Source organism: Leishmania major, chromosome 24 (assembly GCF_000002725.2).
Source record: "Leishmania major strain Friedlin complete genome, chromosome 24".
Lineage (NCBI taxonomy): Eukaryota > Euglenozoa > Kinetoplastea > Trypanosomatida > Trypanosomatidae > Leishmania > Leishmania major.
In genome coordinates, this window is record NC_007265.2 from 222,302 (window position 1) to 238,070 (window position 15,769).

The 15,769-nt window shown below is 58.5% G+C and overlaps 4 protein-coding genes across 4 annotated transcripts; all 4 read left to right on the plus strand.

Annotated features, from left to right (window-relative positions):
• Positions 1 to 596: 596 nt before the first annotated feature.
• On the plus strand, positions 597 to 2,330 carry LMJF_24_0640 (putative MCAK-like kinesin; the record flags this gene model as incomplete). Its single annotated transcript, XM_001683527.1, has 1 exon — positions 597 to 2,330. The coding sequence occupies one exon, from the start codon at positions 597 to 599 to the stop codon at positions 2,328 to 2,330; it is 1,734 nt and encodes a 577-aa protein (XP_001683579.1).
• Positions 2,331 to 4,768: 2,438 nt separating this feature from the next.
• On the plus strand, positions 4,769 to 7,681 carry LMJF_24_0650 (conserved hypothetical protein; the record flags this gene model as incomplete). The annotated part of the gene is made up of 1 exon (XM_001683528.1): positions 4,769 to 7,681. The coding sequence occupies one exon, from the start codon at positions 4,769 to 4,771 to the stop codon at positions 7,679 to 7,681; it is 2,913 nt and encodes a 970-aa protein (XP_001683580.1).
• A 1,011-nt stretch (positions 7,682 to 8,692) lies between these two features.
• Positions 8,693 to 10,984, plus strand: LMJF_24_0660 (conserved hypothetical protein; the record flags this gene model as incomplete). Its single annotated transcript, XM_001683529.1, has 1 exon — positions 8,693 to 10,984. One exon carries the CDS (start codon positions 8,693 to 8,695, stop codon positions 10,982 to 10,984), a length of 2,292 nt encoding a protein of 763 aa, XP_001683581.1.
• Positions 10,985 to 11,900: 916 nt separating this feature from the next.
• Positions 11,901 to 15,392, plus strand: LMJF_24_0670 (putative protein kinase; the record flags this gene model as incomplete). The annotated part of the gene is made up of 1 exon (XM_001683530.1): positions 11,901 to 15,392. The coding sequence occupies one exon, from the start codon at positions 11,901 to 11,903 to the stop codon at positions 15,390 to 15,392; it is 3,492 nt and encodes a 1,163-aa protein (XP_001683582.1).
• Between the last annotated feature and the right edge of the window lie 377 nt (positions 15,393 to 15,769).

The window sequence follows — 15,769 nt, forward strand, 5'->3', positions numbered from 1 at the left end:
GTCGGCACCGCCTCTTCGTGCGCACACACAACATACACGAGCACTTGTTGTCTATCGACGAGAAAGAGGACTCACCCACAACTGCCATCATCAGTTCGTTGATCCCCCCTCCAAAAAAAAATCCCGTCTCTTCGTTTAGAGTACAAGTCCCACACATCCACAGAAAAATAGTTAGAAAGGGAATAGAGACGGAGAGACGCACACGATCGCAGAGAGAGGGGCAGAGAGAGAGAGAGAGAGTGCGCACGCATCACGAGCGGACTTGCGCCTCGCCTCCACCCCCCCCCCCCTCCTCCCTCACTCCTCATCTTGCTCCCGCATACACAGTCACACACACACACACACACACACATATATATATATATCATCATCATCATCATCATCACACATCGATACCGAACGCCTATTGCGCACACGCATACACACGCGCGCGCATATCTCAGGCTTATACGCCCCGTACGTTAGTGTGTGGCTCTATTATTATTAGCACTATTCGCTCCCATCTTCCCCCTCCCCTCCTTTCGTCTCTCTCGCCGCTCGATCCACCACCACCACCCCGAAGAAAACGCTTGCCATCAGGCCCTCGCGTCGATATCATGAGCAGCCGTATCTGTGTAGCGGTGCGCAAGCGTCCCATCGCGGACCCGGAGCTGGACATCGTCGAGACGCCAACGCCGCGGTGCATCGTGAATGAGCCAAAGATCAAGTACGACCTCTCACCCTACACGGACCGGCACACCTTTACTTTCGATGAGGTGTTCGGGGAGACGTGTAACAACAGCGGCGTGTACCAGCGTTGCTGTCTGCCACTCATCGACACCGTATTCAACTACGGTAATGCCACCTGCTTTGCCTACGGGCAGACCGGATCGGGCAAGACGTACACCATGCTAGGTTCGCAGAAAGAGCCAGGGCTGTATGCCATTGCAGCACGCGAGATCTTCGCACGCGCCAACGACATCGACGCCGTCGTCTACGTCTCCTTCTACGAAATTTACGGCCGGAAAATATTTGATCTCCTGAACAACCGAAAGCGTCTTTTCGCCCGCGAGGATGCGGACAAGGTGATCAACATTTGCGGGCTGAGCGAGCATCAGGTGACGGACATCCAGGAGATCTTCGACGTGATTACGGCGGGCAGTGCATACCGTGCGGCAGGTCAGACAAGCGCCAACGCCGAGAGTAGCCGCTCCCACGCCGTGCTGCAGGTGGAGGTGCGAGAAACGCGGAGCGCCAACGCACGGCGTGCGCCCAAGACGATTGGTCGTATTTCCTTCATCGACTTGGCGGGTAACGAGCGCGGCGCCGACACGTTCGACTGCGACCGCAAGACGCGAATGGAGGGTGCAGAGATCAACAAGTCTCTCCTGGCTCTGAAAGAGTGCATTCGGGCCCTCGGGATGGGCAAGAGCCACGTTCCATTTCGGGGGTCTATCTTGACCGAGGTGCTGCGAGACTCCTTCACCGGCAACAGCCGCACTACCATGATCTCCACCATTTCGCCGTCCTCGCAGCACTGCGTGAACACGCTCAACACGTTGCGCTACACTCAGCGCGTGAAGGACCTTGGTGGCGGCGGCATCGGTGGTGGTGCGAAGATTGAGCAAGTGGCCGGCAGCCCGCCAGGTCGCCGGCCCGCTGCACCGCGCCGAAAGCCCTTCGAGGCGCTTCCTGCGAAGAACCGCCCAGAATGGGTGTCAGACTTCGCCTCCGACCCATCACCTGACATGTCCCCATCCGAGAATGGTGGCTACGGCGGCGAGAGTGACGGGGTCGCGGCAGGTGCGGCGCCGAGGAACGCCGCCAAGCCGCGCGGTCGGCAGCCGTCAGTAGGCCGCAGCGGCGGTACGCCCCCGCCGGCCGCAGCTGTGGTGAAGGTGAAGGACCCGAAAATCGCGACGATTGTGCAGAACCACATCGCCGCCCTCGAGTCCAATGACGACGATGACGACATTGACGATGACGGCTGCAACTACCCGTGCGCCGTGGAAGGTGGTGGGGTGATGCAGCGGGAGGAGGAGCGTCAGGTGCGCAGAGTGCACGCCTACGTTGTCGAGGAGATCGCAAAGGCGGAGGAAAAGCTCATTGCACTGCACCGCCGGCACATTGACTCCAAGATGACCGGTATCAAGGAGGAGATCACGGCGATCCAGTCTTTTGAGGAATCCGACTCGGTCGACGAGTACGTGGCGCGGGTTCGGGTACTGCTGATGAAGCAGCGGGACGACATGAACGAGATCTTGGCGATGCTGAACGGCATTGGGTCGATGCTGCGCGACGAGGAAGACCTCTCCAAGACGCTCACTTCAAGCGTGAGCGCGCGGCGATGATGATGGGATTGGGGAGGTAAGCACAGGAGAGCGAGAAGATATGGAAGAGGGCTGACATCGGAGGAAGGGGAACACAAGAAGCATAAAAGGCAAAGGCGACATGGTATACGTATCCTCGTCTTTGTTTCACTTTTCGTTGTCCTCCCTCTCTCTCTCTCTCCGCTTCACACACACACACACGAGCGCGCATGCACAGCGTCAACGCCTCTTCCCCCCCCCCCGGTTTTGCTCTTTGCTCTCTGTGTATGTGTGTGTGTGTGTGTTCTTTCTTCTTTCGACTGACTGAAGTCGCGTGCTTGGTTCTAGCGTGGTGCTTTTCGTTCTTGATGTATCCTACCGCAGTGCACACGCGCGCGCACTGACACCGTGTGACACCGTCACAGGCCAAACAGAGAGTAACTGAAGGACAACCTCCGCATGCACGCACGGAGAGATGCACCTTTATGCGTTGGCTCAAGGGGATAAATCCTCTGCACTGTTGTCTGCATCGCTCGTTTTTTCGTTTATTGTTGAGGAGGGGGAAGAGGTTGGTTTGGGTGTTCTCCCGTTGTAGCACGGCACTTGCCTTGTCCCCCTCCTCCCTCTCTGTGTCTGTGTGTGGATGTGGGTATCTCACTCTCCTTGACCGCCAACACATACCCCGCGCGTAGTCCACAGGCAACCGACACTTCAAACAGCGTCTCGCTTGCGTTCCTTTGGTTTTTGTTACGTTTCCACTATTACCCCTCACCCTCCTCCTCCCCGCCCACGACCGATCATCGCACTCCCTCTCGCCTACCGTGCACCGTGATCCACGCCTCCCTCCCTTCCGCTCTCAGATGGTCTTGGGGGAGGGTGCCAAGCGCCTGCGGAGGAAGAGGGAGGGAGAGAGAAAGAGAGACGGCGAAATCGGTACGCGGCGCGCTCCTCTTCCTTTCGTACGTGGCTTCCTCAGCTATTTCTTACTTGTGTGTGTGTTTTTGTTGTTGGTGTAGTGCGGGAGGTCGAGGGGTATTGGGGGGCAGGGGGGAGACACGTGATTCGCCGGTATGTGCACCCGAACGTTGCTGAGCGCAGGTGTGTGTATGTGTGTGTGTGTGTGTGTGTGTGTGTATGGGCGGTGGGAGGTGCGTGAAGTGGGCGGGTGCAGTATGTGCGGTGCACTTGTGCGCCCCCCCCCACACACACACACCTGCCCTCCCTCACCTCACCCCATACACACACCGCCATGCTGCCATGTCAAACACCGCAGTCCAGGCAGCGATGTGGATAATGGCAGAAACGAAACAAGTAACAAGTCGAAAGAGAGGAGGAGAGGCACACACCAGAAAACGTGGAAGTGCTGTGCAGGAGCGAGAGACGGAAAGGGGGAAGGAGATGCAACGGTGCGAATCGAAGAAGAGGCAGACGCACTGTCTAAGGGCCGGTGGAAGATAGACTGGAAGTTGCCGCACTCCTCCGCTGCAGCAACGACTCCCTCCATCCTCCTCCTCCTCCCAGCTCTCTTTGTGCGCACGCACATACCCGTATCTACAGCCCTTTGCCTGTGCTCGGATCGCATGATCCGCTACCACTTCTCCGTCCCCCTTCCCTCGCCGATATGGCACCGATATAGCGATGCGTACGCGTGCACACCAATGATGTGGCTCCAGGTTTCTATCCTCCCTCTTTCCTATATACCCCTCTCTTCATGCCTCGATGACTTCGCTCCCTGTGCGATTCCTGCACCACCACTTCCTCCCCGGCGCTTCGTTATCAACCGGCAGTGTCCTCTTTTGGTCGCCATAGGAAAAGCTACGTAACGTAACCCGTTGTTCTCACCAGGAATAACGCCCCCCCCCTCCCGACACACACACACACACCATCCCATCCTCCCTCGCTCCCCGGAAGCCCTCATAATCGCGCGGACACATCACCCACACGTTGCTGCCGCTCCCTGCTCTATTCGCTCGCTGTACTTTTTCTTTTGGCGTGTGTGTGTGTGTGTCACCGGTTCGCGTGAGCGCGTTTTGGGCTGTCGCTGTTCGGCCGACGGCGTCTCGCCATCATCGCGACGACCTGCCCTCGTACGCCTTGCGTCGTCACAGTTGTGTGCTGGTCTGCTCTCTCTCTCTCTCTCGTTTCCTTGCTCTCCTTTTCGCGTAGCCTCCCCGCCTTTATCCATTATTCCCTTCCATTTCTGCTGCTGTCGTCGTCGTCTGCGTGCGGCAGTCCCTCCCCTCCCTGTTCATTGTCTTTTGCGTGTGACAAGGCGTGCCTGCGATAGACCTCTCTTGGGTGCGTGTGCGTGCGTGCGGCCTTGCGTCGGCTCATATAATCTCAGCTACGCGCATGGCACAGCGATACACATCCGCATACACGGAATCTCGCACCCACACATGGCCTTGTGGTGCTGTGGGACGGATGGCACCTCGAGTGTCACCTCCAAGAATGCAGCGCAGCTGCGCAACCTGGAGGCGATGGGCCTCTCGCGCGGCCACAGTCCACGCCTGCGCCGTACGGAGGTGCAGGTACCCGTTACCCTCAACGTGTACAGCCTGATCGAGAGCAACAAGAAGCTGTCCAAGATGGGCATGGGTGTCTTCCACACAGGCGTCGTTGTGTACGGCATCGAGTGGGGCTACGGCGAGGTGGTGGACAACCCCAACGCCTCCGGGTTGTTTTGCGTGCATCCTGGGCAAGCCGCCGGCACCCTTTACCGTACCATCCGCATCGGCCACACCACCCGGTCGCCCATGCAGGTGGACACCATCCTGCACCGGCTGGAGAACGAGTGGCGCAGCAGTGACTATCACATCCTGCACCACAACTGCAACCACTTTGCCCAGGCTTTCTGCGATCTGCTGAGCACCACAGAGAAGCTGCAGGTGCCGTCGTGGTGCAACCGCGCCGCGCGTGTCGGTGACCGCGTCATCCCACGCCGGCTGGCGACGAAGGTGCAGCATATGATGGACGACGAACCGCCCAAGGCGGCTGCGCCACCGACGCCGGCGTCGAACATCAGCGAGGTGCCCACATCGGTGGTGCCACACGAGTGGTACCTGCACCCCAGCATCTGCCAGCCGCTGCGGTACATCGACGAAAGCAAGCCACTCTCTGTGGTCACCCGAGGCGGGCATAGTGCCTCGGCATCCGCGGCAGCTGTTGATGGCAGCAGCTCCCGCTACAGCGCCGAGTGCGATCTTGTGCCACCGCCGGGCTACGAGATGGCCGACGCCGGAAGTGTGTGTCCGCCCATCACCCGGCGCGAGACGTACTGCCGCACGGACGAGAAGGGCAGCGTCACGCACATGATGGCCATCGAGGAGCAGCCCTCAGTAACCCCGTCTTCTCGGCGCGAGTCCGCGTGCAAGTCGACCGCGTCTCAATGCGCGACCAAGACCACGTATGGCCACAGTCCGGCGCCGCCGTCGCTCGGCGTTGCCTTCAGCAGCGGTGGGGAAGACCGTGTGATGCTGCCGCGCATGCGGGCCTCGACAAGCCAGTCGTGCAGCGTAGCGCCAACCGGGTCCCCACAGGCCTCGGAGATCGAAACGGACGTGGAGAACGTCCTCCAGAGCGAAACAAGCGAGGAGCCATCGCCTTCCTTCATGTCGCACCTGCCGATGATTAGCTCCCCCAACCGCGGCGCCGCCAACCCTCGAAAGGCGACGCCGTCAGGCAGCACCACCAACCGGCGGCGAGGCGCAAGTTTCGAGCAGCAGCATCACGTCGAGAACGACTCGAGGGACGAGGGTGCAGAAGCGTCTTCGGAGAAGCCGCTGTGCATGACGTTCAACTCATCTATGGAGTCGATGAGCGCGGAGCTGTCTGACCAAGGCGGCTCCTCGGCACAGCCGCACTCTTCGTTCCTTGCGACATCGAATGCGATGCCGGTCGGCTGCATTACGACTTTGTTGCCCGCCTCACCGAACCCACCAGCCGACGAGGTCACCCGGCGCAGTAGCGACGTGATGGCAGGCGAGCACGACGTCAGCACTGGCGTCGTGAATATGTCAAGCGAGGTGAGCAACAACGCGAGCAGCGACTTCGCGTCAGCCAAGCACAAACACAGAGCAAAGGCCACCACCACCAGCAGCGCAATCAAGGAGCAGAGGCCAAAAAGGGAGCCCGGTAACGAATTCAGCGACATCACCGGTGCGCTGGTCTGCGATGCACCCATCTCATCCGCCACCGCAGAAGCATCACCGGCGGGCATCAAGCACAAGAACAGCTCGGCGTGGAAGCTTCTCAAGAACCAATGTGGCCTCTCGAGCAAAACTGGCAGCGGAAATGCCGTTTGCAAGTACCTCTCCACCCCGTCGGCAAGTTCGACGCCGTCTTCATCCTCCTCGCTTCTACAGCCTGAGGCCCATGACGACAAGGAGGCGGTCTCCGTAGCCACTGATAGCGGCGCCGTCGATCCTGCCGCAGATTCAGCACCGGCGTCGAGGCAAGAGAGGGGCCACACGCACGTGCTCCTGTCCGCCCCAGCCTCTCCTTCGTCGCCCCACTCCACGCCAGTTGCGTTGGAACGCAAGGACATGGGGCATGACGCCGCATCGAACGAGGTGCAGGACGCGAACGGCACCACACCGACGCCAACAACGGCTGCGCTGCAGAACGCGCCCCGCATGCTGCATCTGGGCGGTGACTCGCCAGCGTCCGCAACGGAGCTGATGCCACAGTCTTCTGAGCGGCGCCTGTCGCGCAGCGAGCCGTCTTTGGTGCGAGGCGGTGTTCCTTCGCCTGTGAGCCCGCCAGATCTGGGCCTGGCAACAACAGCGTCGCGGCCCATAGACAGTCCAGGGCCCCAGCCCCCGCCTTCCTTTGTGACGCCAGAACGACCTAGCATCATCACGAACAGTGGGGCTGTGACGACGGGGTGCTCGCCTGCTGCGGCACATCAACAGTGCCGGCGCGCCAGCTCATCGGCCGCGATGAGCGACTCCCCGCCCCCGGACAGGGAGCGGTGCCGGACACCCATCCCCTTTGCAGGAAGGCGGCGCGGCAATGATGAGAATGTCGCACCCGCGCTCCAGCTGGACTTGGGCAGCGATGAGGCGGAGCCGCCAGTGAGCCGCAGCAACAGTCGCCACAGTCGAACAGCAGTGGAAGCTGGTACGCTGTCGACGGCCGACAAGACGGCACACGCGCCAATGGTATCACGCTCGTGTGGACCGTCATCGCTGCACCGCGAGGAAACTGCGACGGGTGACAGTCGAATTGGCGAGAACGCATCCAGCGCCCACAGCCAAGCCCCTCTGGCAGCGAAGCCTAGCCTTAACACCGAGCTGGCGGATCCGGCACGCTTGAGCCCGACGCCTTTGGAGAGCATCCGGGCGGCGGAGGCCAACCAGCCCCCTACCTTACCCCCATGCGGCACTCATTGATGGGTGTTTAGCAATCAACCACTCTTTTCGATGTGTAGCGTGCATGCGCCTCCGTTTTTCGCTGCACTGTCTGCTTTTCTTCCTTTCTTGCATCCTGCGCGGTGACGGTGGTCATATCTTCTATTTCGCTATGTTCATATCAAAGATAACACACATTTCGTAGATGGCCTCGGCACTTTGTTTTCTGCGTTTTCTGGCCGCTACCTAGTGGATTGAGCGCGCTCTTCCCCACCGCCCCCACCACCACCACCACCACCCACCCTTTCCCTCCGCACAGGTGCGCGTTGTGTTCGATGCAAGTGGCTTGTATGCTCCGCAGCCCTTCCCCTTCCCACCAAACCCGAGCAGATACAAAAAAACAGCAGCCCGCATGCACACAAGCACCGCAAAACCTGCAAAGGAGCGGGCGACAGGCGCCCGAACCACCCCGGGGCAGCAGCCCCCGCCGCCCAGTGAGGCACCCCCCAATCCCCCCACCCCTCGGCCAAAGAGCCAGTGGGCCGCGGGGAAAGGAGCCCTCCTCGGCAGCCGCCACCCCACAGCACCCCCCCCCCTCTCTAACATCGCAACCGAGGGAGCCGACCCCGCCGCCCCCCCCCCCTTCCTTACCAAAAGGGCACCACCAACACCCGCTGTGCACCCAAGGGCCGGCGCGGAGCCCGCCGCAAGCAACCCAAAGAACGCCTCAGTCAAGCCCTTTCTCCTACCGTGGAGGCCTATGAAGAAAGAAAGGACCGAAAGAAACGCGTGTCGGCCGAAGGACGAAAACGCAGCATCGCACCTCCCCCAACCTGGAGGATACGGCGGCTTCAGCTCTTCGTCCGCGATTGAGTCTTCTATCAATTCTCAAAGAAATTCGAGACCACGCCATGTATGGATGCTCTCTCCTTTTTAGAGGCACCTTGTGGTGCTTCCCAAGCACGCTCTTAAATACAACTCTCGATATTCCACTCTTCTCTCCATTTTCTGCTTGCTTTCCGTCCCTCCTCATCACGGACGCTCCACAGTAAAATGTGGCAAAACGCTCTCATTGAAATAAGCAACCGCGCCGGCAAGAAGGCCACACACCCCGTGCTGAATAAGCTGCAAAAAGCGGTGGCCACGGACCTCAGCATTTCACGCGTCCATTCCGGAAAGAGTACGGGCTCGCTGTTCTCCGTTAAAGCAGATGCTCTTCGTGATTCACGAAATGACTACATCACACACCTACAGAACAGCACGCTCTACTCCTCCCTCTCAACATTGACACCAGCAGTGCGCGCCGCCGACGAGAGCGACACCCTCTTACGAAGGGCAGAGGGGTTTCCCTTTCTCTATGCCCAGGAAGCCTTTTGTGTCTTGATCAAAGCAGGAGAAGTTCAGAACGCACTTAGGCTGACAACTTTCTGGAAGTACCAGAAGCCCAAGCACCTAAAAGTGGCTCGCAAGAAGGTGAAGCGTGAGCTTTTCAGAACCATTAGCACCTTGGAAGAAGTGAAAGATGCCTTGACGCTGAAGGTACTTATCGATATTCTGAGTGCAGCCCTCCAAGAACAGCAGTTGGCGCACAAATCTGCCTTGCAGGCGGTGTCGCTGACACACAGCGATGCCTGTCCGCCATTCATTCAATACAAGCTTTTTGCGCCCCTCGGCTCGGCGGTAACCACAGACGTTCTTGTCTGCGCAGCCGAAGCCGCATGCCGACTCGATGGCCGAGAAGGAATTCCCGTGTTGGAAAATCTAGTCATTTTGGACAAGTGTACTAGTGTCAGTGTCAGTGCGGCCACCACAGCCCGCCTACCGTACCAGCTGTACCGTTTGCTCGAGGTGTGGGCAGAGGAAAAGCTGCTGGATCCAAAGCTTACCGCGCAAGTCTGCCCCGACTTGCCCCCCAAGCTTCTGCACCCCTCCCACTACACAACTTTAGACATCCTCGCTCTCAGCGCCGCAGAGGCGCGTTACATTCAGAAGAACTGGGTTTCGCGTGGCCTTTTTCACCCCAGCTCCAACAAGCTGGGTCAATGCTCAAAATGGAGTTGCATGATGAGTCGACTGCTTGCTAACTCGAAGACTCTGCAAGCTGTTGAAGCGAAGTGTTTGCTCATTGCTCTGATGTGTGGCCCTGCAAAGCCCGCAATCACAGGCGACAGCCGTTCCGTCAGCGCTGTTCGAAAGAGCATTTTAGGACTTCTCCGCGACTTAAAGCCCAGCGTCCGCCGTCATGCTGCCGCCAACTTACTGAAGAAACGACACCTATTTGCGGCATTGAAAATATCGCCGTTTACTACGGCGTGCGTTTACCTGCAGTCTTTTCACTCTAAGAACACGGTTGACCCGACGCTCTGTAAGATCTGCACAGCACTTCTTTTTCGGCTCTGCCGCGCTGGCCGTTACGCTGACGCTGCACGAGTAATATGGAATCATCTATCTGTTGAATGTTCTGTGACCGCGGCGCTCTTCAAGAAAAATGCAATGACAGTGGAATTTGCTGTGGTGGCGGTGAGTCACGCAATGCGTGAAGCGTGCGCGAAGAAGTATAGTCGGAGTTGGATGGGTTACCGGTCTCTTGCATTGCTGCGCACAGCTGCCTCCGCTTCTCACCACGTTACTGTGATGTACTGCGTTCCCGTTTGTGTCGGTGCACTCGAATGCGGCGTCCCTTTTTCAGCTGTGAATGAAGCGCTTTCACATATTTTCAGTAGTGATGCCGCACAGAAAGCATGGGCACTCAATCTGGTGCGATTATGTTCAGATGCAGAGGTTACGCCGACAAAGACAAAGGCAGACCGTTGCGGTATCGACGCCAGTATTGCCTCATATCTGGCGCAGATGTGTCGTCTCCAGGGGGGTAAAGACGGAGAGGTAGTACTACAGACACCTTCGCGAAGCAAGCAGCTTGCTTTGTGGACAACACTGACGGAGCCGCACTCGAACCCTTGCTTGAACGCACTGATGGCAGCTGTTTTTTTGGACCGCACCGCCCGTGACTCCATTATTGAGTGCACATGGTTTCTTCGACAGTCGCAGAACACTCAGGCTTTCGCTCAGAAAGAGCGCGCAAACGAAATGCCGCTTTTAGACATCTGGAACTGGGAGGTTGCGGCAGCCATGGCTTCGAATTGCACCAGTGATGAGAGCTTCACAGTATTTCTTGAGTGCCTGAAGCGCCGAAAGCCGAGCTGCATTACGCGCACTGGTGATAGCGCAGATAATATTGCTGCACTTATGTGCTGTGAGCTGGATATTCACTATCTTACTCCTGTGGTCTCCCGAGATCAATACCGTGGTTTTCACTCTTCAGAGATCACAAGAGCAATCCAATAACAGTTTGCTCACCTTGCTATGTTGATCTAACTTGATGCCAAATAACAGAGGGCAGAAAAGAAACATTTCAGGGCTTTCTGAGAACCAAGATGCCGGCCGATTTAGCAATCAAACGCCACGGTACTTCCATACAGTCCGCTCACTCTCTGGTAGACATTCCTTTACCTGAGGTATGCTCATGTAGCACTGCGCGTGTGCTTTTTACTCCATGTATCTCTTCGCTGTTTTGCGTAGAACTAGGGCGAAAAAACAGGCAGTTTCAATGGAAGAATTCTTATCATGCTCATACTCCTCCGATGCGTATATATTTTCTTGTTCTTGGTTACCCCTCCGTTTATTGCACTACTCACGGCATGTTGAATGCAGCTTCTTTTTCTTCTCCATATAGATTGCAGAAGAGACGTGTATGTCATTGCTGTTGAGTTTTTCACCTAGACTGTAGATGAAGTCATCAGGTATTCTTCAAACTCATGAATCTACTAATGAATTTCCTTTTGAGGTGTGCAACCTCCTTTTGGGGAAAGGTGGAAGTGGCCAGGTATTCCTAGGTCGCATAGGCGGCTCCGACAAGTACGTTGCCATCAAAAAGCAGTATAGCAGGTGCAATGTGAAAAGGACTACAGGGAGCCACATGCTCCTGCAAGGCTCGGGACTTCCGCAGTCATCGCAGCGGACAAGAAGCCACCTGTCTCAAGACATGGTGGCCTCATCACTTGGTAGTCGTTTTGTCTGCAGAGGCGAAAGCGGGCAGCAGCAGCTAGAAGTTGGCGACCGTGTTCCTGTGTCTCAGCGAAGGGAACTGGATCTCGGAGAGGAAAGCGTTTCGCAAACCGCAGCTCTTTCCCAACAGCACGGAAACTGCAGCGCAGAAAATCCTTCTGATGACGCCACAAGGCAGAGGGCGGTGCCACCAGTGATGGACGAGGTATCAGTCTTGAATTACCTTGGACCTCATCCACAGATTGTTCGGTTTCTCGGCAGCTACACAACGTCGAAGAACACAAGCTTCTTTACCATGGAGTTGATGGACAGCGACGTTGGACGGGAGCTGAGGGAAGGCAACGCAACTCTGCACGAGGAGGGCGTGTGCGCTGCCGTTGCGTATTCTGTCTTGCTCGCGCTAGAACAGATGCACTCTCACGCTGTAGCGCACCGAGACGTCAAGCCTGGCAATATTTTGCTGAAGCGTCTCTCAGAACCAGAAGAATGGGCATGCATTTACCTTCCAAGGGATGACATCAGTGCACGTCTACTGCCAAAATCGTCGATCGTGTCGGCTTTCGATCCGACACTTTGCACGAGTAAGGAAGCATCTAGTCGTGAAGTTGTGCCGGGCATCCGAAGTAGAGATGACAGTGCATCGTATGCCAAAGCTGCACTGGGGGATTTCAGTGCGGCTCATAGTACTCATTGCGCCGACGACGTGGCCTTTTTCGACACTCGTGGAACGCTTCACTACAGATCCCCCGAGCAACTCATGGGCAAGCGCAGTGTCGTCTCCGAGAACTTTGCTGCTGTGGACCTGTGGGGGCTAGGCTGCACCCTCTACGAGATGGTCACCGGCACGCGACCTTTCCCGGGCAGCAGTGAACTGCAGGTGCTCATGAGCATTTTAGATGCCTTGGGGAGTGATATTCAGTCGTTCCCTGTGGCGACCAAACACGCCACACTCTTCGACAAAATTCCCGCGTCGCCTGCATTTGTGGATTTGTTGCAGCGCCTCCTCTGTCTCGATCCGACGCGGCGCTGTACAGCGAAGGAGGCCCTGCACCACTCGTTTTTAGCCTCCATTCGCGACAGCGCCTTGCGCTGTGCCGAGGCCGAGCGCGAAATCTCGACCGATCGTCTGCCGTATGTGATCGGGATCCCATTGACGCTCAAGTACGCATCGTTCACACACATTCCCGAACTTCGCTTTAGTCGCATTTCTCGGACCCCGTTGAAGGCAACGGCGTCAGCTCCTTCAAGACTAAGCGCGCCTCAGCAACCTCCTGGGAGCGGCTGCCCTGCGCCTCCACCTGTTTCAGACACTGAAATCGCTGCCCTCACCGTTGTAGCCGAGGGCGAGGCCGCTGCCCAAACAAGATCCAAGCATCGAGATGTGAATCACTGGAGCGATGGAGCCACCACTACACAATGGGGGCGTGAAGGAGATTGCGAGAATGAAGAAGAAAAGGAGACACCGTCGAAGAAGCTGCTGCAGCAGCATTGCTCCGACACCACCGGGACTTCTTTCCTGAGCGAGAGTTCGTACCTGCACTGGAGCGAAATTCGCCCCGCCGCGCGGCCCTCTGCACCTCCGCTGCCGAAGCCGCTTCAGCACAAGGAAAATAGAGTACAGTGTAGCAGCGGTTGCAGCGCAGTGGCGTTCCTTGGCAACGCCGCCGTTGGCAGCACGCCATCCCCGTCCACGAGTGCTAATGACCCGCCGCCGCAGCAGCAGCCACAATCCCTTTCGGGGTCGATGCAGCGAACTGTCGACATTGCAAGCCGGAACACCGTCTCGCGCGCCCTCAACATTAGTGACTCAAGCGTGAAAGGTGTTCGAACCGAACGCAGTGCTTCGCACGTCGACTTTGACCTCAGCCCCGTCCCAGCTACTCAGCTTTTCAGCACGGACACGGACACAAGTGCGTGCTTGGCGCCGCACCCGGCTACCGCTTTCCTGCCGCGCCGCGCGCAGCCCGTTCTGCAGCTGGCAAGCGGCAGCACTTTTACGGCAAGCAACCTGCGAGCCAACTCGTCCTTCGAGCGCGAGAACCTTATGGTAGGCCGGTGCGGCGGCAACGGAGCATCGACGTCGGCCGCTGTGGGCGTTGCCGGCCCACCGGGTGCCATCCATGCAGGACACTGCAGCACTCCGCGCCAGCACCACGGACAGCGCCCAACTGCCTTCTCGGGCCGCGCGCTTCGCTTTTCAGAAGAGACGGACCCCTTTGCCCGCCGTAGCTGGGGCTCTAGCGCCGGTCAGCAGAGCTGCCTGAACTCACTCTTGACGTCCCCGGCTCCTGTGGGGCAGCGGGCGGTCGAAGAATGCTCACCACAGCCGTCGCCGATTCGCCCCATCGGCGTTGCCACAAGGTCCCCGTCGGGGTTGCCTGTTGCGGCAGACTGCAGCGGCTTGTTTTTGGACGACTCCGGCGGAGGTCTGGGGTGGATCGGGATGCCACCTACGACCCCGGCAGTGCAGGAGAGCATGGGCGCCGGCGCCGGCGCCTGTGAAGCGGTGGCGGCGCTGATGCCGACACTGGCGCGTGATATAAGCAGAGGCTCAGAAGCAGGTGCAGCGGTGGCACCAATGCTTTACCCGGTACGCCTCCAGCCGTCGTGGAATGCGAGTAACACCACGGCGACCGGGATTGTGCAGCCTCCAAACTCGCCGTGTGTACGCCGGTGTGTGCACCTCCTCGAGCCAACACCTGGCGGTTGCTCGCGCAGCCGTACCTGCTCCGCTGTCGCGCTGACAACAGATGTGACTACTGCCGCTGTAGCTGAGCGACCAGATGCATCGTGCAGCAGCCAGCGGCAGCAGCCAGCTACGAGCCCCGCTTCCACTGGCGGCAGAGACGCGCCGAGCTCGCGTATTATGCCGCTGCCGATTCCGCTCTCGGTGGCCACCGTCTGTCAGTCGGCAACGCAGTCGCTCTGCGCACCGACGCCACGATCACGCACACCGACCAGCCGCACGCTCCATGAGACGCCACGCACGCAGCGCTTCTCTTGCCCTACGTCTGCGCTGCGGACAGGGCACGCTGGTCATAAGAACGGTAACCAGCGGGGTAGCTTGCAGTCACAGGGTGCCCTCACGTCTTGTGTGCACGGTGGCGACGATATTCTCAGCGCCGCTCCGTTTTTGTGCAATCAGGATGCTAATGCGTCCGTGACTCACCTGGTGCACAATGTCTGCGCTAGCGTTGGCTTGACAGGATCTGGTGGTGACGCCGCACCGACTTTGCGCTGCGCGGCCGCGTCGCCGCTGGGCTCGCTGGTTGCGTGTACTCACTCTTCCCAGCTTCACTGCACCCCGTCGTCAAGTGACCCTGCACCGGAGATCGCTGTGCCGATCAACTGTGACGGCTGCAACCACCCCGAAGTGGCGAACGAGGCCTCCCCAACGCCTGATGTCACGGTCGTGCGTGCACCGGGGGCGGTGCCTTTCATGGGGGGCCCACATACACCGCTGCCCGTGCATAGCTCCGCATCGCCTCTCTCGCAACCTTGCGATGCTCCCTTGCTCCAGTTGAACTCTGCCAGCCTCGACAGCCACCGCCGGTCAGGGAAGGGCCACGAGAGTGACCGCATTGAGACGCCGCAAAGCAAGCGGCGTGAGTCCATGAAGCGAATGCGTGAGGAGGCTATGAACAGCGAAGACACAGCCGCGGTGCGGCAGAGCGCACGGGTTGTGTGATATCCAGTGCCACGTCCCCACCCACCTTCACACCTGCACGGCTTCTGGAGGATGCGTATTGGACGGCTCTGCTCCAGTGGCAGTGCTTCGCACGGGGCTAATAGCTCACTTCCGTTCCATGCGGATGAGACGTCTGCCCGGCTCTCTGTCTCTCTCCTTCGCTTGTTGTGTGCTTGTATTTGTGCCCCCCCCCCCGTACTCCGTGTGCGGCGGACACACCGTGCCGAGCTCCCGTCGTGCTGTCTTTGCCCTTCCGTTTCAGTTTGCTCTTGTTGCGGTTTGTTTTTACTTCACCCTCTTCTCCCCCGTTAGATGCACGCACACATACACATATACACATATACACTTACAGACAGTGCAATTTTGGGGGTTTGTTT